The sequence below is a fragment of the Cyprinodon variegatus genome, unplaced genomic scaffold (genome assembly GCF_000732505.1).
Source record: "Cyprinodon variegatus isolate N-32 unplaced genomic scaffold, C_variegatus-1.0 Scaffold25, whole genome shotgun sequence".
NCBI classification, from domain to species: Eukaryota; Metazoa; Chordata; class Actinopteri; order Cyprinodontiformes; family Cyprinodontidae; genus Cyprinodon; species Cyprinodon variegatus.
Genome location: NW_015150478.1, coordinates 99454 through 125998, shown reverse-complemented (window position 1 = coordinate 125998; position 26545 = coordinate 99454). Strand labels below are relative to the sequence as shown.

Below are 26545 nucleotides of genomic sequence, written 5' to 3'. Positions count from 1 at the left end.
TCACAGATTTGTGCTGGAATATAAAATGTATGCTTTTGCAGTTGTTAATTTACCTTTGAAGAGTGCTGTAAAGTTTATGAGAGGACCTTAGTTTACAACTTATTTTTCTACATTTATTTTAAACAGAGTTTGGATCAGTAACTTTTTCATCAACATAAAGTTTATGGTTGATTAAATATAATCTGGCTTTTTTCTATTGTGCCGATATAGAACAAATGCACTTTGCAAGACAAAGAGTTTATTGTGTTTTTTTATGTTTTGTTTTTGTTTTTTTATAGATTAAAGCAGTGGTTCCGACACCTATTTTGGCTGCACACCTCCTTCTCAGTCCCAGCTAGGTTGACGCAACCCCATTTCCCCACATATTCAAAAATAGAAAATGCTTTCTAAACAAATCAAATATTTTTTATAGCCATTTTAAAGGCAAAAAAACTGCAGTTAAAATAACTTCACCCACTTATCATAACAAATAGTATGGAAATCGATTAGAACTGAATTGGAATTAAATTGCAAAGATCCGCAACAGGATTTTAAGGATTTACTTTCAGGAGAACAAGAGACAGACTCTGATCAGTCAAACTCTACAAAAAACAGTTAATCTAACTGTTCTCCCTATGTTTATTTCATGTACCTGCTTCTCAATCTACATCTGACTCACAATTTATTAACGCTGTAAAATAAAAATCATAAGAAGCTGAGTTTGATTTTTTTCCAATAACGACTGAAAGACCTTTGATAGAGATGTATGTACCATAGTAACAATAACAGTAGGAAAGTTATTATCTCAGTACCCCTCATCCCCCGCCTCCACCTGTTGCTGGTTTCCCGGCTCCTGAATATGGGCAAAAACTCCATCTTTTAAATAGCTGCTCCCATGAAACATATTACAGCTCTCTGCTTGAGCATATTCAAGATATCGCGCCTACCTTTAATTTTCCTAGCAGCAGCAGTGTGGCCATGATGTGGGATCAGAATAGGGTTCAGAGTCACAGTGCTGTTTGCTTGGAAACATACTAGCAATGTACTACAATGCTTAGAAGAAAAACTTCTTCCATTATGCATCTTAAAATGAAACTTATAAAAAGAACATCCTCTAATTTAATACCTTTTCCTTTGAAGAAATTCTATTTCTGTTAAAGTTACAGTTTGAATGTAAATGTTTACAAAGGAAATGTTTATTTACTGCTCTTTATTATGTGAGGAAAGAAATATAATTGTGTAACTATCAGCCCCTTATTACATGTTTCGTCTTGCTCCCCCCTTAGCGGCAGCTAATGTACCCCTGGGGGGCACGCACGTTACTTTGGGAATCCCTAGATTAAATTAACAACACTTGCACATTTTACTCATCATTTCAAAAATATGTTTGGTTAAAAAAAAAAAGTTACAAAGAACATTACCGTAAAGACATATATCACATATAGTGTGAGCCACGGTGGTGGCAGCATTATGATCTGTTATGCTTTTTGTTTGTGCCAAGTTGGATGAATGTATGAACAGATACTTGTTAGCTTTTTTACTTGAAAACTAAAGATAAAGGATTTAGTCATCATTTTATTAAAAAAAAAAAAACTCAGCTGTGATTTGAATCAAAGGTAATCTTATCTGCTTTCAGTTTTAATATGTTTCCAGGTTATTGGCCTTTATAAATTCTTTTTGTTTTTTGATCTATTCTTTTTTTATTTTTCTCCATAGTAATTTGTTTTTCAGCTGGATTTACACAGTGTAAATAAAACAGCCTCATAGCAGCATCTTAGTTTACTCTGATTAGACCAGTTCGGACTGACAGAAACTGTTCATAGAGGAGCTCGAGACAAACCTTCCAGGCCCAGACGTTAACCATCATGTCATGCTGGTTCCCCACACTGACTATGTATTTGTTGTTGTGGGAGAAGGCCACACACGAGACGCCATATTTGTGCTTCTGGAGCTCGGCCACCTGCCTTCGCTCTGCAACATCCCACAGTCTCACTGCTGGTAAGTGACCGCTCTGATGAAAGGAAATACAGAAAAAGGAAAACAGGACAGTATGCAAGTATTAATGTACCGCTTTATTTCATACCTTTGCTGTTTTTTGTGTGTTTGCTTTTAGAAAAAAAAAGAAGAAAAATTTGCCTGTGAAATCCATCACTCACCTGTCCATCCAGTCTAACTGTGCCTCTAAGAGCTAATCCTCCCTGTCCTCTGACTGAAAATAGTTGACTCTAACTGCCAGCACGTTTGCCTCCAAGGGATCAAAAGGTTGGCAGGGTATTTGTGTTGTCCTTTTTATTAAGGCTGCAATCAATTGGTGTGGGGACTGCCAGTCTGAAGGATACTAAGCTAAAGAAAGTCTGTCCTGCATGCAAAAAAGACGGAAAGAAAACAAGGAAAGACGAGACAGATAGGCTGCATTCTGTCAGCTTTGCCTTGTATGCAAATGAGCCTCTGCTTGATAAAAGAGGGAGTGTGAGCGATATCAGATCATTAACTCATGGGTAACATCAACTTTTTAAAGACTTGAATCACACTGTGTAAAAAAGCAGTGATGCTTTTGTTCAGCCTTGAGCTAAAACGGTACAAATAAAACTCTGAATCTCTTGACAGCAGATTAAAAAGCCCAAAGCGAAGAGGCCTGTAGGGTCGCATCCCCAAGTACCTCAGACTGAAAGGTGCAACGTTTAAAAAGGGTGTAAACAGTTGGTGCGTTTTTGGTCTTTTGAACTTTGATTTTCCGTAGGCATAGCAACCAGCGCGTGTCCATCCACTTGCAGAGAAAAGTCTGTAATCGGCTTTGGTTGGCAGGGGAGGATTAAGGTAGCCCATTGAGCTGAGGCCCACGTTGTAACAGCAACACACTGGAGTAAAAACGCTTCACTGACGAGACATGTTAGACTGAGACACAACAAACTTTATACCCATGGAGACAGATGGATCAACATCACTAAATTTGTATTCAGCGACAACCCTCCATCTTGGAGGGATAAAACATGAAAACTACTACCTCTGTGCAGAAATGTAGCCTGTTTGATTCAAGTTAAAGTGCAGCAACATTTCTACTGTTAAAGGAATTTATTCAGGTAAATAAGAGGAATTTAAACTGACCTCTCCAGTCACCAGGTACTTTCCATCAGGGGAAAATGATAGAGCTGTGATTGTTTTCCTGGAAAAGTGAATCAAAGCATTTACCATCATCTGAGGTTTTGTGAAATATTAATGGTTTATGTTCCTTTTTTATCAGTGCAGTTCAGATTTCGACAACACTTACCTGGAAGTATTTATAATGTGGTGCTGTCTGTTCTTTTTGGGGTTCAGCAAGACCACCACACACCTTCAGAGAGAAAAGAAGAAGAACACCTCAAATATAAGGACATAAGAGTTGGAAACTAAATTGAAAATCTGGATAAAACCCTTTTTTAGACACATACTAAAACAAGATTCATCCAAAATTAAGGCAGCCAATGTCTGATGTTGTTAGATATGAGTCATTAGTGGTGCAACCCCCAACTGTGTCACTGATGATTTTGTACATTGGAAACAAGCAGGACAAGTAGACATTTTTAATGCCTTTTCTTCTTCCATATTCAAATCACTCAGACAGAACAATGCCTCCTGTTAGAAGCCCTTCCTCTTTGCACTTTGCTCATTGGAATCTCACAGATTAGCAGTCATCCTGTTGCAGAACAGCTAGTTCTTGAGAGCCATGCCAGCAGACTACATTCCTACTGCCACAGCCTGTACAGATTTAAAGTGGGACAGCAGGTGGAATGCCAGATTGAGCTCCATTTAGAAAGTTTAATGCTTAAACTGACAGGAATCTTATTCACATATATTGATACAGAAGAGCTCAGACCTGGACATACATACACATCTCATACTAACAAAGTGTTAGATTTTAAAATTACTTTGCAGAACTATTTTTTTTATGTTTTTAATGATAAAACTGATTAGTATTTTTTGTTGCAGATTTAAAAACACAAAATTCAATTCAATTCAAAATACTTTATGAATCCCAAAGGGCAATTAAATGTTGCAGTAACTCATAGTGTTATATTTTACTCATTGTGTTAACAGGTGTTGTAAGGTGTTGATAGCTGTCGGCAGGAAGGATCTTCTGTATCAGTCTGTATTGCACCGGATCTAGAGAAGCCTCTTACCGAAGACACTCTGTTGTTCTTTAACAATCTTCTGAAGAGAAGGCTCACTGTTGTCCATAATGTTCTTCACTTTATGAAGAATTTTTCTTTGTGAAATATCTCCAGATTTTCTAGAGGATTTCTTAGAACAGAGCTGACCTTCTTAATTAGCTTGCTGAGCTTTTTTAAGTCATTAGCTCTAATGCTGTTACCCCAGCAGAGGATGGAAGAAGAGATCACGATCTCCACAACAGACTTATACAAGATATATTGCATCTTGCTGCAGACGCAGAAGGACCTAAGTTTCCTTAGGAAGTATAATCTGCTCTGTCCCTTCTTGTAGACGGCTTCACAGTTGTATTTCCAGTCTAGTATGTTGTCCAACTGAACACCAAGGTATTTATACTTCTCAATCAAGTCCACTTCTTCTCCCATGATGTTAACAGGATTCAACTTGTTCTTATTTCTTCTGAAATCTACAATAATCTCCCTTCTTTTGTTGACATTCAGGATCAGATTATTGTTTCCACACCATGTCAAAAAGAGGTTCACAAGCTCTCTGTGTTCAGATTCTTATCCATCTTTGATGCAGAGTTATCTGCGTATTTCTGCAGATGACATGACTCAGTCAAAGTCTCACTGGAAGTCAGAGGTGTACAGAGTAAAAAGGAATGGAGAAAGTACTGTCCTCTGTGGTGTTCCTGTGTCCCTAACTACTAGAGCTGACTCTTCAGTCTAACAAACTGTGGTCTTTTTGTCAGGTAGTCTTTGATCCAGGTGATTATTAATCCTCTACCTGAGTCTTCTGGAGTTTCTCATAAAGTAAGTTAGTTTAAATTGTAAATGCAATGGAGAAATCAGAAAACATGATCCTCACAGTGCTGTTTACCCTGTCTAAATGACAGTGGGTTTGTTGAAGCAGGTTTATGATGACATCATCAACTCCAACTCCATGGCGATAAGCAAACTGAAGGGGGTCTTGAAAGCAGCTTGTTTGTTTGCTGAGGCAAACCAACAGAAGTCTCTCTAGGACCTTTATGATGTAGGATGTCAGGGCAACAGATCTATAGTCACTGAGGACTGTTGGCTTTAGTCTTCTTTGGTACTGAAACAAAGGAGGAGATCTTCCTCATCACTAGAACGTTCTTCAGGGTCAGACTAATGTTTAAGAGATGCTGTTGAATCCCACAGATCTGCTCTGCACAGGCCTTCAGGACTCGGGGGATGACATCATCATCAGCACCTGGTAACTTACCGTATTGGCCCGAATATAAGACAGTCTTTTTTGTTAAAAACGGTGTGAAAATGTGTGGTCATCTTATAATCGGGGTATAATCAATTATCCTGGCTAACAGTTGTCTGATTTTGTAAAGCCAGTGACCTCACTGTGGCTGGGCTCATCTTTCTGTCACAACAGAGAAAATGGGACAAGAATTGTACAAATGGAGAGTCGCTGCCCAAAACGGAGTGAATCAACAGTCAGACATGTTTGCAGACATTTGAGGCGGAGTTATTGCGCCAAATATAAGTAAGAGAAAAGCTTTTCAAAAAATTGCAGAGCTGCAGAGTGAGAGTAGGAGTGACAGCAATTGCAGCGAGACAGAGGAGACCTGTGGGTTAAAGCCTCATGCAGGTTTGTGTGATGTTCCATGAGCAAAGGTCAGATTGCATTCGAGTTGAAGTGTTGCAAGATTTCAATTAAATGTTTTGTTACTGTGTTTTTAAAAACTTTTTAATTGTTTAATTGCACAAATCTTTCAATGCAATATTATTTCAATGAAATTGTGAGCACTTCAATATAAAAAAGTTTCTTTAAACCAAATAATTTTTTTTTTGGTCTTTTTGTTTTGTTCCTAAAAATGGGTTTTAGAAAGAGGGGGTGATCCTATAATCAGGGTCGTCCTTTATTCAGTTTAGTACGGTGTTATGACTCAGTCTCTCCAGTTGCCTCTCCACTTGACTCCTAGGGATAGACAGGTGAAAGGTGGAGAGAGCAGAACCATCTTCTGATTTGGCTGATTACAAACTCATAGAAGCAGGAGAGGAAGATGCTGAGCTTGGTCCTGAACAGAATCTATTGAAGAATGTATTCAGTTCATCATCTCCATCCAGACTTTCACCTGTCTAATCATCCTTCTGCTTGAAGCCTGTGATCTTCTTTATCCCTGACCACATATCTCTGATATTGTTTTGCTGGGGTTTGTTTTCCATCCTTTTCCTGTATGCCTCCTGCTTTCTTTTATCTTGACCTTAAGTTCTGTTTAGTCCTCATTTAAAAAAAAAAAGCTACCAGAGGTACACCTTTACATGACCTGCTCTGCAAAAACATCTCAGGATCCTGCATCATTGAGGCCCAGTGGAGCAGTTTTATACATGCTGCTGTATCTCATATAGATCTATGAATATCCAAATTGTCAGTCAGTCGACATTCAGCTACTTGGGTGAACAAGCTCCACAGTTTCCAATTCCAGGTTTTAGAAATGGAGGTCTAATAAGGTCAAATTCTAAGGATAAAGTCCTGTTGTCAGAAAAATTATGTTTTTCTTTAATGTTCCCAAATAATATACTATACTAACTGACCTAAAGAGAAATAGTAAAACATTTAGTTAGATGATCAAGGCAATAGTGACCTCTTGCAGTTTATCAGATGAGACTCAGACACTAAACATAATCTACACTACATTCTGAAGCATGATCACACAAGTGTCATGGTAGGGGAATTATTATCACATTAGTCTCAAGTTTTAATAATGCTCATAGAATGCTTTGAGCTATGATGACACTCTTTGAAAAGAAGGCAGCATGTTAAGAGGTGGGTAGCGTTTCAGAACCAGACCAATGTTAACATTCCAGTCCAAAACCTGGACCTTAACCGAAAAGAGAACTTCAGCTGTTTATCTCACAGAGACATAAAGGATGTCCCTAAGGAAGCCATGAATACGATTTGGACTTTCTCTGATTGAGGGAGTCCAATGGGCCTTCCTCTTCCTAAGATCCCCTCAGATAATTTGAAGATAATACCTGATCACAGAAAAGTGCACACTAAACGTCTGCCAGAGGTAGATATGATAAGCAACCATGTCTGCTGCTGATAAGTCAAAGAGCAGATGTTAGGATAATTGTCTCACCCTGCAGGATACGCCACAAGTCCAGATCGGGGATCGCAGGTCAATCCACTGTTTCCTGAAGTGGTGATCCCCAGCACCTTCTCCAAAGTCACCTGTAGAGCAAATTACTCTTTTTTAAATGGATAGACAGATGGAAGCCAATAGTTGCATATCTAAGCATCAGGTTCAGTGGATGTAATGCAAAGCAGTGACAAGATGGGATGCAATGGAACTAAGATACATCAGACAACATGGAGATGCACAACAATAAAACATAAAAAACCGAACTTACATATAAACAATATTGAAAATTTAAGAGGAAAATAATTTTTCTGGCTTAAGCCCTTTTTAAGGCCCTTTAAAGGAAATGTTTTTTTTTTCTATAATGTCCTTCAGTACTTCTTGAATGTTGAACTATGAGCTGCTCTTCATCTTTGTATTTTCAACTCACTTTTTTCATCACATACAAAGAGTGATTTAAAAGTACTGTTGAAGGGTTAAGTTAAAGCAAATGGGTTTATGGTGTCCTGTTAACAAACATGCTTTCATATTAACAGATTAAACAGCTGATTGGAACAATATTGGGCCAACATAATCATAGTCCTGCTGTTTGTTCTTGGCCTGTAAAGCCAACCAAACATTTTACACAAGCCTAAACAGAATTTAATCTGGGGATCACTCCAAGTTAAAGCAGATTTCTAATAAATTAATAATTAAAATGAGTGTATCACAAACCTAGAAACGTTGGTTGCTTTGAATGTCTATAAAACAAAGATAAATTAATAGATTTCAACCTATTTCAAATTAGACTTAAGGTCCTAAGAAGCAACCAGCAGATGAATTTGTTTACATATCTCTTGTATGGTGGTAACAATATTATTATAAAATAAAATAGAGTTCCAAATTACAAAATAACTCTGTAAAGTGCCTTGATATATAATGTGTCGTGCCATGTGGCATTCTAAATAAATTATATTAAAATATAAAAAGCACCAGTTCTGGTTTTACTATACACATATCTAAACCTCACTGTTAGGTTGTAGAGGAACAAATGTATTCGCCAGTTGGAAAAAAAATATATAAACATTTTTTATCTAAAAACAAAAACTTCCTTTAAAAACAAAAAAATCTTTTGTCAACTTTTTGATTTTACCTGTTCAATAACAAAGCAAATGGGTTTTATTTTACAAAGAATTAAAAAAAATATACATATACATCCTGATTTCTTAAGAAAATTGATCTTTGCAGATTCAAAACTTATGTTGTGTTTTTCCTGTTTCTCTTAATAAAAAATGAAGATTGTGAAATGTTTAATTTTCTCATTCCACTGGTCTGAGTGCTATTTTAGCCTAATCTAAACAATAACAGGCAGGTGACTTTTAGGTCTGAGCTCATTTTAATGATCAGATATTGGTTACCTGGAAGTAGAAAGCACTGAATGCTTATGGTCTTATAATGAAACAAAAATCAAGTAGACTGAAAGCAAAGTCATTAATAAAATATGAAACCTGTGTTGCTCCTTATTCAATCTGCTTATGTTTCAGTGATCATAAATGGACCCCAGGTCATGTTTTGGACCATCTTGCACTCCACAGAAACACCCTTTAACTTTGTTTTAACCCTTTATAGGGCAAGTTATCATTTTTGATCACTTGCATACCCCTTACAAATGGAGCCATTTCTTTTACTCTCAGAGTGTTTTTCATGAATTTCTTATAGAAGTAATTGTTTTTTTATTTATACGGGCAAGTTGGCGTTTCTTGTTACATTGACATTCATTTATGCCATCAAAATATACATATTTTTTGAACGTTACAAAGGTAATAAAGCCTTGTCCTGGATTCCAATAACACACTACAGAAATTATCTATAAATGTGTGAAAATGTCTTAAAATAAGTGTATTTACCCTTAATTTGGGTAGGTAAATAAGAAAATATCCCAGTTTAAGGTGCATTTTTATTCTTAAAATCAGATTGATATTATGCACTTCAAATAGGAGACTGCATTTTTTTTTTCTTTATTATAAATGTTATTTTTCTTATTCCATTTGCAAAGTATCTCACTTACCTGCTCAGTAAAAAAATTCACTTATTTTAAGAAAAACTGACTTCAGTTTTTGCAGTGTACTCTTTGCTTGAAATTTAGATGTTTAAAGTCTTTCACTGATGCGCTATACACCTGGATGCTGTTCACACCAAAGTCAGCTACAAATCGAGTTCTAGGAGGAACTTTGGGTGAGTTCCTACCTTGCTGGAGAGGTTTTCCTTGCATTTCTTCTTGTTCTTCATTGATGGAGTGCGCAGTAAATTCCTGATGCGGCTTGTGATGGTGAACCCATCGCCAGGCATGGTGATTCCTTCCTCAGGTAATAAAAACCAGGAGCAGGAGACAGATCCTCTTCTAGGAGTAAACTCTTAAAGTGTGACAGCGCTGAAGCTGCAGGGACATGTGGATCCTAATCTCTGCGGGGTTTATCCTGCTCCAGAGCGCTCACTTCTGCGCAAAATACGCTGCGTCTGAACGCAGACCTGCGGAACTGAATGGCTTTAATGTGAACTGCAAGTCCCATGATTACATCAATGATTCCCTTTGTTGGACTTCTGTTGGTTTAATGGGATTACAGAGGAATAGGGAGCCAGCCCGGCATCTGATTGGCGGATGTTTGTGCTCCAGGCTGCTGTTGGAGACTAAAAGGCTCCATAATCGCACACATCAGTCGGCTCCTGATGGATAAGTAATTCAGGGTCCTATTTAGAATTTTTAGAATGGCTGTTATGATTCACTCTTCAACTTGGACCTAATCAAAGGATGTTCTCCCCTTTTTGATGCTTTTGCCTTCCATCCTCATTTAGGATTGGTAAAGTTTTAATAGTTTACTGTTTTTCTGGTTCAAGATAATTTGCACTTTCTCCAGAAATCAAACACTGTTTTCCTTTCTCTATAGAATGAGGGGGCATTAAAGGTTAAAAGCAATTAATGCAGAGAACAACTAGATGCTCCATTTTTCTCAACTGAAATCATTTAGTCCTTCAAGGATACCAAACATTTGAAAAGGGAAGCAGATTTGTTTTTTATATATATTTCTTAACATAAAAAATATACCAGTAAAAACATAAATTTGGACTTACTTGTTTAAAAAAAAAAATTTCTTATTGTGAGATATTTTTCCAGTTTTAAGTCAAGATAAATTTTTATTTGCTGAATAATAAAATATTTTGAAAAGATTTAAAGTTCCTGTGTCTAATTTGGGAAGCTTTCAAACATTTTTAAATTATTTTTTGTTTAGTTTATGTTTTTTTTTTTTTTTTTTAGCTGCTGTGTGACTGTAATCTATCAAACATCCTCCAACAATATCAGCCTCTCCCTCCCACAGGTTGAAATGCTTTTGACTCTGGTCTCTTTGGTCGTTCCTTATGTGCTGAAGCTTCATATCTGATGTTCAGGTGCTGCAATATTTCCACGTTTTCTGAGAACATTCCTCCTCACTGAGTGGTCATTTTTGCCATCTGATCTGCTTCACTGAAAATACTGTCAAGGCTTATGGCAGAATAGGCTTTAGATTGGATCAATTTTGGGATTGGAACATTGAGCTCTAATGCTGGACAATTACTGAACAATCACTAAATAAAAAGCATTGTTGTAAAACATGGTGGTGGAGGGATCATACTCTGGGGTTATATTTCTTCAGATGTTCATCAAAGCAGACAACACTCTGCTAGAGAGGTATAGCCAGGCATATTTTATTTCTCTGCATCTTAATGAACCCAGATATGCTCTTAAATCCACATTGCTTCATGTAGTTTTACTTTGCTTTGTGTGTGGACAGAATCTAATGGCGTAGCAGAGGTAGATGTCTGGTTTGTGAACCTCAGGATCTCATCATTGCCTGTTAAGATGATATTCTATCAAAATCTTCAGGTTTATGTATCGAGGCGTCTGTTCACAAGCGATGGCAGCAAAGAGCAGGAGATGAAGGCTTCATTTGAAGCAAAGCTGGCGCTGCTTTGATCTGCTGAAGTAAGAGCAAATATGGGTTTACCTGCACCTCTATATTCTGACTGAAATCAGTTAAGATTAGTTGAGAGGCTCCATTAGCAGGGTGAGCTTGAAGTAAAAACTTCTGCTTATTCTCTTTAAAATGAGGCAGTTAAAGTGGTTCTGGTATCTGACCAGCAAAGTCCACTGGAGGCCTCCTTTTCCTGGAACATCCAATAAGAACTTAGGAAAGACCCAGAACTGACTAAGACGGAGATCTTGAACATTCCTCAGTCAGAATCTCGAAGGGGAGACAAAAAAAAGGAACCCATTACATGAGAGAACAATTTTTCAGCTGAACTGCAGAATAAATACCTTAGAATTTATGTTTTTTTTTTTAGAGACTTTACAATATCTAATTTTTCTGTAAAATAAAATCCTTCCAATTGTGGTTGTCCTTTCTGAAGAACTTCAAAAAGCATGCTCCTTTATATGGCAAACTGCTTTCCAACATAAAATTAAAAAACTTCCATTTCAAGACCAAATATTTTATTAATCAAATTAACAACCAGTGTTTCAAAATAAGCATAACCAAAGTTTTCCATTAAAAAAACAACAAAAGTGAACAAAATATTCACAGAGGCTATTTCTAACAGATTAAATTCATACAGAATAGAGAAATAAACATCTTATTGTTTTAGTTCTACAGGAAACATAAAGTGCAACTAAAAAAATATTTTCTTGTGACGATAAAAATAGTTGGGTAGTACTGTCCCTTCTGAAGTTTAGAACACTCTGAAAACCCTAACAGACAAGTTTATGTAAAGCATAATTAAGTTAGTAATCCATAAAAAAAAAGGGTTAAGTCACAATAATTTTATCTTAGAAAGCGTTCTGATGTAAAGCTGACACTTTGCTTCTACATTCAGCAGGTCAGTAATTTTCTTGGTGTTCAGCTCTACTCTACAGTTTGATAGCAGTTCATGACCGTATCTAAAAAAACATCGAAAGACAGCAGCAGCAGCAGTGTATAGTGGCAAAGAAAGGCCCTGATGGTTTATTTATTCATTATTTAAACAGGCACGCGTGGTGAAACTTTTATTTAATGCTGACACCAGTTAACAACAGAAGGAGGCAAACTTCCGGTTTGAACAGAGAGCTGCGAGGCACCAAACTGAGAAGGTCCATTTAAACCCTGAAACTACATAAACTCCAGCTCCGGTTCCAGTTCTGGTTCCAGTTCCTTTTCCAAATCTTTCCAGGAGCGTTTCTTTTCGCTGGGGAAGTCCTTTCCCAGAGAGCCACGTGTTAACGGCCTGGAGGTTAACGCGGCCCCTTGTGAGTTTGTTGAACTGGAGATAGAAAATTTGACGAGGGAGTCTGGACTTCGTGCTCGCTTTACAGCCAAAGCTCGACCTTGTGCTGTTTTCTTCCCACTAGGTCGTCCTCTGCCTCGTTTGACCAGGACGGGTTTGTCTCCGACTCCCCTCGGCTCTCCTGAGGCGTCCAGTACCCCGTTTCTAATGTCCTTCACAGTGAAAGCGTTTTGTTCCAGCTCGGATACCTGCTGTATCCCAGCGGCACTCACCCTGGTCTGTTCTATGTCAGTCTGGCTATCCGAAGGGCCGCCGCTTTGGAAGCTGACAAACAGAGGGCTGGAATTCTGCTGTGGTTCAGTAGCAGGAGGAACCTGACCTACAGGTTTCAAACACAGGCCAACCGTTGAAGCATTTATCAGGAAGGGAAGGGACCCTTCTTGGTTCTCCTGAGGGCCTAGTAGGTTGACTAAAGGTGTAACACCTGAACTCTTTGGAAGGGAATCCGAAGGTTCAGATTCGTCCATCGTCACACTTCTGGCTTCCTGAGGCTGCTTAGAAGAAGAGGTGGAGTTCTCTGATCTCTTGGAAGGGTTCGGTCTCAAAGGTTCTGCAGTCGCTGAAGAGCTGGGCTGGTACGCCGGTATCGCCCTCTTGGACCGCATCAGCATCAGAGTGTAACCACCATTCCCCACTGTGAGGAGATAGAACAAGTTATCAAACAATCAAAGCTAAACTTATCACAGTGAGGAATTGAGATGTTTATTTTTAAATGGGCTTTCAAACAAAAATAGAAAGTTTAAGGGAACGGTAAGTACGCCTAATGTTTTCATGTGTTTGGGTATTTATCAGTAATTACTGATTAAACCACAAATCCATTTTATTTTAGAAATACAAAGAACCATTTGGCTTTACAAAAAATAAATAAATTCGGCATCAATTGGCTGATTAAAATAGGCCTTGTGTCAGAGAATAATGGGTCAACTGGATGGGGATTATAAAAGGGAACAGAAGCTTTAACAGTTTCTTGTTACAACCAAAGTATGCAGAATGATTGAGCAGCAAGCTGACGGACCACATCCACAGAACTAACCGGATCTTTCTGTCATCTAAAAACTGGAATCTGGGGTACCCTCATCCCTGCTCACTAAAACCCAACAAAAGGTCTGATGACAGGGTCAGAAACTAAACATCACCTCTACTGGTTTAGTCTCACTGTCTTTTGGGATGAGGTGAAACCAAAGAGTCTGCAGCAGCTGTGTGACGTTATCAAGTAAAAATGGACGTTAAAGTCTACAGAGCAATTCTGAGACCGTGTTAAAACTGTGACATGGATAGTAGGGCAGTTCTGGTAGCATAAAGGGACCTACCGGAGCAAGGTAGAACTAATACATGGCTGGTAAATGCAAATAGTTGCTTGAATTGACTGTGACATTAATGTAACACTGAGAGGCAAACTTATAGATCAAAAGGTTATTGTTAGCTTACGTGGTTTCAGGGAGGAGGGGAGTATGAGTCTGCCAGTTTTAGATCGAATCAGAGGAACTGCAAACGGCCTTGAAGGGACGACTATGGTTCTTTTTACAACTCCTGATGATCCAGGATTGTTTGTATCCAACAACTGTTGGTCCGTTGTTCCAGAAGCAGCCCCAGTGCTCTGCCCCGAGTTTCCAGAAGATTTCTGGTTCCCATCTAGCTGTGAAGGTGGATGTTTTGAAGCTCCGGGTTTTTTCCGCTGAACCCCAGTCTGCAAGACTTTAGGTTGAGATTGCAAACGTTTGTCCCCAGCCAGCTGCTCTGGGGTCTTTTCCATCTTTTTTGAAGAATGAAACATAGAGAGTAACATCTGAAAGGTTTTTTTTGCAGTGTCCGACTGGTTGGTTTGAACCTCGGGGCTGAGGTCATGCTGCGGAGGAGAGGACGACTCGGAATCAGGAGAAGAAGCAGTGGCTTGAAGAAGAGCAGCTTTGCTCTGCAGCAGATGAGAAAAGAAAGGCTTCCATTTCATATTCCTCTCGCGCTGTTTCTGCCGCTCAAAGATCTCCTTCAGCTTTTTCTGAATCAGGTTCTCGGGCTTCCCTAAACACGAATGATTGAAGAACAACAAACACCGTGAGCGGCTGCATCTCCCACTCTGAGACAAAGATGAAATCTGTTGATCAAACAAACTATTTACCAGCCAACACAGAGAGCCTCTTTAACAGGACAGACTGGTCCCGAGTGAGCCTCCGTCTCTCCGTCTCAAGACACCTGGACGCCTTGAGCAGGTTTTTAATTTCTTTCAGAGCCTGGAAACATTATAAAGAAAAAGGGATAATATATGCATTCAAATATTAAATATGCTAAAAAAAAAAGCTGTAACTAGCTAAACCCATTGACATCTCTTAAATCAATACAGGCGTTTAAAATGCCCTTTAAAAAAACAGCACCCCTCATGAACTTCTATATCTAATCAGAACTAAAACCACAAACCTTTAAGTGTTTTCACTGGAAGTTTAAATGATGCACCATTGTAGAAGCTAAAAAAGCATGGTTTAAAAAAAAAAAAGAACCATAGAAGTGATCATAAAAAAAATACTTGTAATCTTTTTTATAGTTATCTGGAGAGATGGTACAGCAATCTAAGCCCCACACCCACTGAAAATAGGACTTCATCACTACACATGTTAATAAAGAGCTTGATTTTCAGCACAAAACTGTCCACAGGAACTTCAGTTAATCCAGTTGATAAATTAATTAATGCTCTATTGCGGGGAAATCTTTAGACACTCGACAATGGCTCTTTCTTACAAAAAGAAGAGCCAGTTTTCTTCTTTTATATAGATAAGGGCTGCAACTAATGGTTATTTTGCAAATCGATTCATCTGTTAATTATTTTTTCGACTAATCGATTAATAATCAGATTACCAAAGGTTCCTTAAATAAGATTTGTTACAAAATCACACCAGGTCAAACTAAAATCTTTCCACTTAAAGAGTTCTGGATTCAGCATATTAACAGAAGAATAAGCTTTTACCTTAAATGCAAAATGTTATACTTTTTCTTTTTCATTTTGGTATAATTAATGTTAAAGGGTTGGTTGATCTGTCACCCAAAGGCATGTTTTACAGTCTCTAAACTCCAGTTAACAATTAATCAATTACTAAATTAGTTGACGATTATTTCAATAATCTATTAATCACAAATAATTAGATATAATAGCAAAAGCAAGTGTTGGCCTTATTTTTCCATTGGCTAATGGCAGTGGATTTCTAAAATAAACTGACTAAATAGAAATATACTTTTTTAAACAAGTGGGAAAAAGTTGCTAACATAATTTTACACAGCGAGCCATTGAAAATGTGCCTATTCTTGTTTTTTTTTGTATGTTTTTTCCCTTTATTATAAAGGGAGGGGTTGGGGGTTGTGGTTTCATTAGCTGTAATATATAGAAAAAGGGATTGTAAAGTTATGGAGAACTGCTCTGTTAGCACAAAAAAAAAAAAAAATCAGTATTCTGAAAATTCAGCCATTCTAGGAAGTTTTCAAACTATTCATTTTGATTTATCATTGTGATGACAGGATGAAAACGTACGTAAGGTTATCAGCATGTTAGAATGGCCTAGTCAAAGTCCAGACAGAAGAATCTGTGGTCTTAAACATACAATCTTAACAATCATCTTTAGCAGGGTGCAGTTACGGGGATCAAGTCTTAGGATTCCACTACTGACCACTTCAAGCACATGAAGCCTGGAGGATCGGTGATCCAGCTTCAGAAGACTCTGCAGTCTGTCGAACAGGACTCGCTGTTCACATCGTCTCTGCTTCTCCAAAATCGAGTGGGTCCTGCGTACCCTCGTGTTTTGGTGCTCAGCATTCATCTCAGCCTTTTGATAAATAACAACAGAATCAGTGCACTTAACTCCAGGAGGATAGGGTTTGGTTATTTAGAAATGTTCAGAAGGAGTAAGAAAGATTATCAGGTTTGTTATGAATATGTTACCTACCGGTTCATTGAGCTCCTTCACATGTGTGTAACCATCTGCAGAATCCCTGAAGTCAAAGACAGGCAGTGAAGTTTAGTCATGTGTCAGGATTTGTGATGTTTCAATGAGAAAAGGTCCAAATTTACCTCGACTGATGTAATCCCACAGAAGCCTGCTCCTGTAGTTTAGAAATGGACTCTACTTGTTTTCCATCTACAGTTTCAATGTCCACCATCTCATTCTGAAGAAAATGGAGTTTAAGAGTCACACGACGATACGAAAATACGGAACATTAACAAATGGAAACTAAGGTCTTACCTCTTCTTCATATTCATCATCGTCTGAAAAGTCGGAGGAGCTTAATTCTTCTGGGGACATATCAAAGTACTGACTGTCCGTCTGCAGCAGCTCATCTTCCTCACTGTTCCCCTCTGACTCCATCTTCTCAGAAGGCCGACCAGAGGAGGGGTCAGCATCGAGCACGTTGCTGCTTAGTAAGTTCCGGACTTTGCTGAAGGTGTCAAAACCAACACACTCCATCAGCTGGTTTAGATTAGGAGCTCTGCCTTTGTTCTCGGATGAATCGTTGCTTGCAGAGTTCGCCGACCTCGCTTGTTCTGTGGCTCCTTCAGCTCCGGGTTTTGGAAGCTGGATGAGGGTGAAGCCTCCCGGCAGGGCTACACCGGGCGGCTGCTGGCCTCCACCGGCCTGGGTGGATGGAGGGCAGATTCTGAATGAGTATGTCCCGCTCTCAGCCAGGAAGCTGGGGCTTTTCAGAGACGGAGAGACTGTGAGCGAGACGGGTGAGGACGTAGAGCTGCTGTGGATGTTTGGCTGGACTGGGATGAACAGCTGGGCAGAGGGGCTTAGGCACTGGGACTTCTGTGAATCTTGCGCCATGTTGTTTGGAATGTTACTTAAAGAGTTTGGTTTGAGTAAATCAGCTGAGGAAAAAAGAGAACATGGAAAAGGAGTTAGAAACAAAACAACATGACAGATCTGCTGGATTTGTCCAAAACACAAGCTTGACAGTGGTGTGATGGGTTTAAACTGCAAACCGACAATAATTACAGTGATCTGGAGCTGAGATGGAAGATGGAGAAAATCTCACCTTTTGGATGCTGTATTGTCTTCTGGTCCATAGCCAGAGGGATAAAGGCGTTTGCAGCCTTTAGATGCAGTGGTTGCGGTGTGTTGGCTGTGTTCTTGGACAGTTTCTTCTCAGGCTTTTTATCCACTTGCAGTCTGCCTGTGACGAGGGCTGCCAGGCGGTTAGCTGGATGCAGAGAGCCCATTCTACCCAGCAGCACCGTAGCGTGATTGTAGTATTTATCATTGACCTGCAACAAAACACATATCTGCATTAGGGTATCGGCAGGAATAGTTAAAATAAATCATAAAGCGTCAATATCTCATAATTAACCATTAGAAATCAGGTGGAATATCAGGAGAGCTGGAGTTTAAAAAGTCTTGTTCATTCTTTAAAGCATGGAAAAACATGACTGGCTCTGTGTCTTCCTGCAGATAAACCTTAGATGAAAGGTTTGAGGTTGAACAACATACAATAAAAGCCTGTTCAGAGGAGGAGCTCATCACTAAAATGCACAAAAACCCTGATAACATTTAGCTAATGAACTTGGGCTCCATCCACATAGAAATTAGGTGGAAATGTAAAGGTGTTTTGTTTAAGCTCTGCATCCAAACGAAGGCTGCGTTGTGGGAGAGCGTAAACAATCGTTTTTGAAACCGGGTCATAAAAAAAAAAAAAGCTTTCTTATTACACCGGTTTCATGTTTTACCCATGAACTGATTTTTTTTTTCTTTCAACTATGATGTTGAAGCTCCACCTTCCTCTGTAACCTCCTTCCTATTGCTTTAATAACCCCCAATGAGCCATGTGCGCATGTCCATTAAAAGCCTGCATATGTACTTTATTTGAGCCGTTTACACCGAAACCTGCAAATGACCTCTAATCATAGGTGAAAGTGGTTGTAAATAATTTCATAATTAATGCCACACTGAGAGCCAAGGGATTAATGCTTGGGGCGATGGGTAAAAGCAGTGGACAAAGAAAGCATAAGCTATCGTCTTAGAAATTTGTTTTCGAAAATGATTGTTTCACACGTGGTTTCACCTAGAAGTTGAATTTCAGGTAAGTAGGTTGAATGTTTAAAATAGTTTATATAACATTCTAATACTAGGTGGCACTTTATAGAAACAGCTTTTATTAAACCATGGATTATTCTTGCAGTTATTAACCAGTAAGTAATTTGCAAAAGTCACATTTTAGTATTAAAAAGGATAGAAAAATAGAGAACATTAACGACAATTATTCTTTATGATGATTAATGAAGTTTCAAACACCTTTATGTACAAAAACTAAATCCTCTGCTTTACAATTTAGCTCCAATTTAGATTTCTCATCATCTCAGACTGAGAAAGCTTCTTTAACATAAAACCAGTGCCTCTTTTATTCACTAATGTCCATTGGAATATCCAAACGCCTTTGTTAACTCAAATCTTTGGTCTGCACAAGGATATTTGTTAGTATCAGCCAAGCAGATCCCATTACAGTAACTGCAGCTAAATTGGAAAAAAATATCTTGAGACTTATGTTTCTTTGAAAATAAAACTGATATAATTAAGGACTAAATGAAAATACACCCTTAGCAAAGTGCATGGCCTTGATTTAGAGTACCTGGATGAGTCCAGAGGCTTTACAGCCTGAGGGTTTTTTCTGGGCTCTCAGCCTCCCAGTGGGAGTCGTTCCATTTAGTCGTTCCTCTGCTACTTCTTCCTTAGCATGTCCATCGACGCGTCCGTCGTCACACTTCTCACCTTCAACAGATTCCTCCTTACAGCTGCTCCCTTTTTTTGCTTTACTGATTTGCATCTAGGAGAATTTAGGATAAAATAAAATAATCTGGTCACTCTACAACACACTTTAAATTAGATTGCCACTGACCATGGGCCACATCACGTCATAAACCTACCCTGTAGGTGATCAAGGTGACGTTGGGTTTCTTTAAGACAAGTCTGGACACAGGGCGGACGCAGTAAGGTCCGATGCAGAAACGCTGGTGGAGCCGGTCCTGGTTCAGGCGTTCACACAGACCCTTCAGCACCATTTTCCCATCCTTCTTCCACTGACACAATGATTGGATCTGGATTTGCTTTTTGACTTTCCTTGCTACAGCTGTGGTATCCAGAGGTGTTTCTAGAGCATTAGCACAGAAGTAACCAATATGCACGTATTCAATATAAGAGATATGAAATTAGACAGCAGCCTTTTAAGTGTTTTTGTATCGAATAATTCCTTACCTGGTTTTGGATCTGTGGCTTCAACAATGCTCTCCTGTTTATCAGCATTCTGCGTTGCGTTGTCCAGTTGTGAGAGTGCAGTGTGCAAGGTCATGACGGGTGGTGGCAGGCTGTTATACTCCCTGACGCGGGCACACGTCATCTTGCTCTCCAGATACTTGTAGACGGGATCTTTATCCTCCTCGCGTATCTACAATCATTTTCATTTTTAATCACTATTAACAGCATGGCTATGGATGAGAAAAACATGATCCAATAGAGGAGCAGAATGCTACTGTACCGGGGGTGCAGGACAATAAGTCCAGGTTTTCTGGACCTTCCGTGCAGTTTTTGGAGTGTAAAGCGGCTCTAGATCCTCATCTAGAACGCTGCGGTTCCACAGTTTACCAACAAAGTGAGGCTGGGCCCATTGTTCCATATCTATGAGAGATATAGAAGAGGACAAAATCCTTCAGTTGACTTTTTCCTCAATCTTAAATAGAAGCAGGTGGACAGATATACATTTAATTTTTTTGTTTCTGCAAAAAGGAAAATCTTTTCACTTTTTAATAAATACATTTACTTCACAAATATGGACCCTGAACTACTGAGATCCCAAACTAGGAGTGCTAAATTGGTTGCGCAATCAAATTGTATTGTATTGGTGGGTGTCATCTACGAATACTGTGCACGATTGGTGACGCATGCAATATTAGCTGTCTTACCATTAACCATCAAATTAGGCAAACTGTAGCTATAAAAAAACAAAAACAATAAAAACTGTGCTGCGAATAATTTCATCCATACTGAAATTAGAGCATTCTGCAAAATTGCAATGTAAATGTTTTTTTTCCCCACTTCCCAAGAATCAGGTGATCAATAGCCAAATGTTACTACTGCTCAAAAAGACCAAGAAAACAACAGGAGGTAGTAGGAGGATCATGGCTCTGCTATGTTTCTTTAAAGGGTATCGTTACTTTTTTACATTTTATTGCATTCTTTTTTCAGCGAAAACACTCCACTGGTGGCCATTAATGTTCAGTTGTTTTTGTTTGTAAACATGGCAGAGTATCTACAGTTAGTCATGGTGTTGGTCTATAGTCATGCTGCTTTAATCTGACCTCTGCTTTAATTGTTTGCATTAATTGTAATCCTGCAGCTCCTATTCGAGCCCTGAGATCAGTTTTGTTCATGAATACGTTCAATGAACGACCTTCACTGAATACGTTCATATATTTAGTGGACAGTGGACCGAACGGATCAGTTTTGAAGTAAAGAACAAGAGCGATGTTCCCTCTGAGAATAATGAGCGAAACACAGCTCACATTCACATTCAATGATAACACCACTTTTCATTGTCGGGTTTTACGACACTTGATATGGCAAACAGCAGGACAGACCAGCATGTCTAATGCTAGTACTAGTTTGCGTGCTTCCGACTCATGTACTGTTATTTCTGATGCCAGTTTTGTAGAGTGCTTAGAAGAGTCTGTAGGTCAGCCACGTTCACTTCAAATTTAAAGCAACACATCGAGCATCTGAGCTATCTTGGGAAAATCTGCTACTGAATGAGAATATAAAAAATCTATTTGATACAGATCTTTTCAGCAGAACCTGAATGTTCCTGTGTGTTCCTGAAGTTCTGTGTTATTCAGCTGAATAAAGGCTTCACTGCACACACAGTAGACCTTAAAATGCATCAAATATTTTTAATTTTTTAATCAAACATTTAAAGAGTGAAATATTATGTTCTATTGTGCCGGATTTTGGCTTAATTTACTAAATGAACCTGGACTAGTTAATTGATAGGTTTGTGAACGTAGCTAATTTTTGAAAAAATGTGAACTTTGAATGTGAGCAAGATCTTTTTCATCTGTGCGGACTGAACTTTGAGCTCATTCATTTTAACTATGAACTGGCACAACATTGCCTGAGATCAAACCCTGGCATTGCTGGATTGACATGTCTGTACTCCTGTCATTTCTGAGAGTCTTATGTCAAAATATGAACAGACTTTCTCTCTTTCTGCCATCTTTGACTGAGCTTCAATGCCTTCTTATAGGCACAATGACTGCAGACATTTTTGCGAGCAATGCTGCATGTTACTTTCAGAGATGAACAATATAGACACAAAAGCTGCACATGGAATCAGATTCGTTTTTTGATAAACTGAGTTGCAGGTAGTTGGTAATTACCTTTTAACACCCTTCTCCCAGTATTTTGTAAATTCTGATTATCATCATAGTTGTGCATATTCGTGAAAACAAATACAATATTGATGTTGTGCTTGTTTTAGAGAGTATACTCAAGTAGATCTGTTTTGTGTGTTTTTAAGAGTTTGCATGCGTTTTTTTTATATTTGCAAACCTTTAGTTCAGGCCAAAACAGTCTTTTGCAATATGACCGAATGAACTTTTATATTCAACCCAGTTTAATTAACACCCAAGATTAAAACCAATATGCTGAGCCTGCCTGTGTTTAAATTAATCTTAATATAAAGCCAGCTCTTTGAGTTTATCAGTTTTCTTTATGAATGTATAAAAAAACAATAAACAGCAAAGTGGAATTCATAGACCACATCAAATAGGTCAAGGTGAAAGTTGTGAAGAAGTTGAAAAGAGGGTTAGATTGTACTACAGAAGTCAGATCGAAGTCTTTTCTAGAGTTTCCTGGCCAATCAAACTTAAAAACTGTTTTTTAGAGACGTGCTCTATACAATCAGAATTTTTAACACCAAGAGGTGCAGAGAGGGTAAAGAAGAAATCCGCAAATGCAGTTCTTGACAGAAGGATCCTAGAACCAATTATCTAAAACACCTGAATCATCATGCTGATTTTTCTCCTGAGAATGCCGTGGAGCTCTATAAAGAATTAATAATAGCATAGTTATTTAATGCAGCTAAGCTGAAACAGAGACGTCAAAAACTTGCAGAATTTGCAAGAGACCTCTAAAGAATTGATTCAATACATATGATGCCTACATGTTTAATATATAACCTATTTAAAATGTTCAAACCGTGTTACCCTCTTCTTCCACTTCCCAGTTATATGAGACAAAATGTGTAAATGTTCAAGTATCAGCACCACCTAACACAGTCAGAACAAGAATAAAACAAAAGAGCTGAAGGGTCTTACATTTGGAGCAGCTACAGGCAAACATGCAGTCAGGCTGTCTGCAGTGGTTGGAGACTGCGCTGTGCTGTTGCAGGCTATGACACACACAGCCCAGTCTGCAGAACTCCTGACCACAACGAGGTCCAACAGTAACATCTTGAAATGGGATCTCAGAAGGCATGCTCTGATTGACAGAAAGAGGCGGTTTAGAAGAGGCACTTTTATCCCATTAGTCAGCACTGGCAGCTATCCATCTGATTAGCCTTTTATTTTACCTCTTTACTCATTATCACAGACAGAGCTGAAGAAAGTCTTTCCGGAGTAAGATGTGTTTTGCTTAGGTTCTGGTTCAACGCAGCGGTTTCCATTTCCATCAGTTTGAGCTGGAACCTTGAAAAGCCTGCAGTCTTGTGTGAAGGGCCCTGGCTCGGACTGAAGCCCAACATGGGCCTCTGAGTGGCTCCTGGCTGGCTGATTGGCAATCTGAAGCAGACAGAACAAAATGAACCAAAATTCGAAGTCAATAATACATTAAAAACACCAACTGATGGGAAAATTTTGACTGATTAAAAAGTAAAAGCTCGATGCACAGAAAAAAGGTTATATACAGAGTTAAATAAGGTTTAAGTTTCAAATATAGCTGCTGCTAAACTAAATGATACTGATAATTAAAGGTATAACAATGTTATCCAATGAACTGACATTGTGATTATTACTTATTTTATCTTCAGATTGCTTTTCACTGGTCTTACTTTTAAATGTATGAGACCGTGTCCAATTTGAATAGAACCAAAATACTGACTGAAAAACAAAAAGAAATCCTTCAATCATGTAAAAGTCTGTAAAGCCTTGAGGTCATTAGATCACTTTACAGTTTTTTCCCCTTCTGCATAAATCAGCAACTTTCAGCCTCACCTATTCATTTTAATGCATCCGACAATGTATGTTATGGCTGTGATGAACATGAACATGCATAAATATGGAGTGCATTATGACATAAATCAGTGCTCTGGTTTGCCTCAAACTGGGTGACTGAAGATCACCTATCAGTGACTGATAAAGATGTTTTATGTTGCACTGCAAAATAAAGCCTGGTGATATAACTAAATTCTTTTCAAATAAATTAAAATCTTCATACATTCTCAGTCTAAATTGCAGGTAGGATTGTAGCCGACTCATCCCACCTTGAACAAAAGCTGCTTCAGAGTTTGACACTGACTGGAGGCTGCTGTCCATTAGGACCCGAACACAAAAATAGCTTCTTCTCTTCTGTTACTAGCCTCAAAAACACGGTGCAGGTACATAAACTATACACATATTTTTACAGAATTTGAACCAGGTGAAGAACAAAGCACTTTTTGCCATCTGGTTATTAATCAATAAAATAAAATAAATAATACCCTGATTTATTGATAAGCAAAGTTATCTACAGTTGCAGCCCTGAATCTGCCTTACCACTTTTCTTTGCACTTTACAGCAGAAGAACCTGACTATTAACAAATAAAGAAGAGATATGTAAGAAAATGCTAAGCATCAGCGAGGGACATATGCCTTGCTCCTACCTTTGTGAATTGCCATTAGCGTAACTACGGCCAGCAGAACCTTCTGGATCTGAAGCTTTAGGGGTGGTCTCAGAATCAGGGTTAGCCGCCGGAGAAGAGTTAGGTAAAGTTTTGCGAGAAAGAGGACAAGGTTTGTTGGTCCCAACAGATGCATTGGATGAAGCATTTCGGTGCTTGAGTGCGCTGTCCAGAGTTTTCACATAACTGGAGCCCTTCTCAGGCAGCTGATAGGACACAGCATCCTCTGGTAGTGTGGAGAAGGCAGCAGCCCGTTCACTGATTTGTTGAGCTTCGCTCTCCAAGTACTCATCCAACATGTTGCTGCAGAAGGCAGACAGGTTCTTTGGTAATCCTTAAGGAAGGAAGGGGAAAAAAAACAGTTTAGAAAGAATAATGAATCAGACACAAACGAATTAAGCTACTGGTTTCAGCTGAGTTGATCTTTTAGTAATTAAGACAACTACACTAATCCCACTGCTTGATTAAGAAAAAAAAAAAAAAAAGTAACCCCAAAGCTACAAGAGAAACAATTCTTACCTTCACTATTAGAAGTGGGTGTTTCTGGGTTTTTCGTGAACTTGTTCCGCCATCCCTTTATTTTGGTTACATCCCTTGTTTTTCCTGTTCTGGAGATAAAGGGTAACTCCTCATCTGCGAGGGACAAATAATGAATTACTGATCCAAGCAATGTTTGGCCCTTCAGACATGAAGTCAAAGCACAAGTGGCTCCATTAATCCCTAAAAGTCGACGGCATTTGGTCAATAAAGACAGCTGCAAAACGTTTCCAAAGGCGACTTTAATGGTAAAACTAATTAGATGATGAGCTTAGCTGGTAATTGTTTGAGGGGGGTGACAACAGAAAAAAAGGTCCCAGCTGAAAGCTGAGAGGCATTAAGCTGGGTTTCTCTTCACGAATCATACTAGACGCTATATTAAACCTTTTTTTTTCTAACATCAACAGACATAACAAAAAATGAGAAATAGGGGTGAGATAAATTACCAGTAAAAAGAGAAGAAAGTAACGTTTACAGTTTCTCTTTATAAGGAATGTAAAAAAAATATGTTTGGTAGAATAATTTAGGACACGTACATATTTATTATTTAAACATAAACAAATATGCACTGATTCTTGCATTTAATACAAACCAGAGCTTTCTGCTCGTCCCATCCCTTTTAAAAAGTAAACAAATAAAGGAGGTAGTGTCAGCAAAATACACTTTGTTTAGAGCCAGTACCTAAAATATTAGCTGTAAGTCCCGGATTGGATTATCAATTACAGCCTTACTGCAATAAAACATTGTAATTTTCACCCCCACAGCAGATGGATGCACAAGAGCTAATAAAATATAGGGAAAGTTCAGACAATGCCTCTATATGAATGACATTAATATTGTATCTGTGTTTCCAGATTTTAACCATACTTCAGCATAATATTTATGTTTGTGATATGCAAGATGGATAACCTTTAGTTTACTCTGCATCCAAGAATAATGAGTATAAAAGCCAGGGATATATTCAGAATTCAGACCAAATCTATTTATACTATGGAAGTTTTTTGGCATCCAAGTATTTCCATAGATTTTTCCATTTTACCAAACAGTGAAGTGACGCTCAAACATTCAGACTGAAAGTGAGATAAAACAAAAGCAACCAATACACCTAACATGTACTAGTCAGTAAAAAAAAAAAAAAAAAAACATTTTATTTAATGTCCTCTGTATTGTCTTAAGCATCTTTTATAATTTAATTGACCTTTTTGTTTTCTCTATTCTCTTGCAAAATATTTAACCTGTTTTTTTTATACCTACAAGCAGTCTTGTAGTGGTTATCTATTGGGACATTTCACTTTTATATCTGTCAATTTCAGTGCTTCCTAGACTTTATCTACTTGTCGGTTTTGGCCTAATTAGGAGAATTGAAATTTGGCATTTTCCCCCCCCCCTGTGCCTAAAATAATGTTGCCATGGTAATGAAACACACGGCACCAGAGTTCACACTGCAGCTGAGCCAGTGTAAATTAGGAGTAAAACATTCAAGCTGATGAAGCCAATATGCACCCATACAAAACTGACAGCCAGAGTTACAGGAAA

The 26545-nt window shown here is 38.4% G+C and overlaps 2 protein-coding genes across 5 annotated transcripts in view; both read right to left on the bottom strand.

The window, feature by feature from the left end:
• The window catches only part of LOC107097390 (mitogen-activated protein kinase-binding protein 1-like), a 29105-nt gene extending 19528 nt beyond the window's left edge, over positions 1-9577 (bottom strand). Inside the window, exons 1-5 of the mRNA XM_015394526.1 lie at positions 9470-9577; positions 7244-7335; positions 3248-3310; positions 3085-3142; positions 1820-1990 (exon numbers count right to left, since the gene is read on the bottom strand). Coding sequence (XP_015250012.1) covers positions 1820-1990; positions 3085-3142; positions 3248-3310; positions 7244-7335; positions 9470-9571 — 486 coding nt within the window. The 5' untranslated portion in view covers positions 9572-9577. The remainder of the gene's footprint in view (positions 1-1819; positions 1991-3084; positions 3143-3247; positions 3311-7243; positions 7336-9469) is intronic.
• Positions 9578-11750: 2173 nt separating this feature from the next.
• LOC107097686 (MAX gene-associated protein-like) overlaps positions 11751-26545 on the bottom strand; it is a 31975-nt gene continuing 17180 nt past the window's right edge. For all 4 annotated transcript variants that reach the window (XM_015394937.1, XM_015394960.1, XM_015394952.1 and 1 more), the window contains 16 exons: positions 24992-25105; positions 24455-24806; positions 23168-23375; positions 22914-23076; positions 20081-20220; positions 19801-19990; positions 19473-19696; positions 19178-19372; positions 17591-17819; positions 16798-17423; positions 16626-16720; positions 16501-16546; positions 16225-16380; positions 14691-14802; positions 14003-14593; positions 11751-13208 (listed from right to left, as the gene is read on the bottom strand). In XM_015394937.1, coding sequence (XP_015250423.1) covers positions 12400-13208; positions 14003-14593; positions 14691-14802; positions 16225-16380; positions 16501-16546; positions 16626-16720; positions 16798-17423; positions 17591-17819; positions 19178-19372; positions 19473-19696; positions 19801-19990; positions 20081-20220; positions 22914-23076; positions 23168-23375; positions 24455-24806; positions 24992-25105 — 4250 coding nt within the window. In that variant the 3' untranslated portion in view covers positions 11751-12399. The remainder of the gene's footprint in view (positions 13209-14002; positions 14594-14690; positions 14803-16224; positions 16381-16500; positions 16547-16625; positions 16721-16797; positions 17424-17590; positions 17820-19177; positions 19373-19472; positions 19697-19800; positions 19991-20080; positions 20221-22913; positions 23077-23167; positions 23376-24454; positions 24807-24991; positions 25106-26545) is intronic.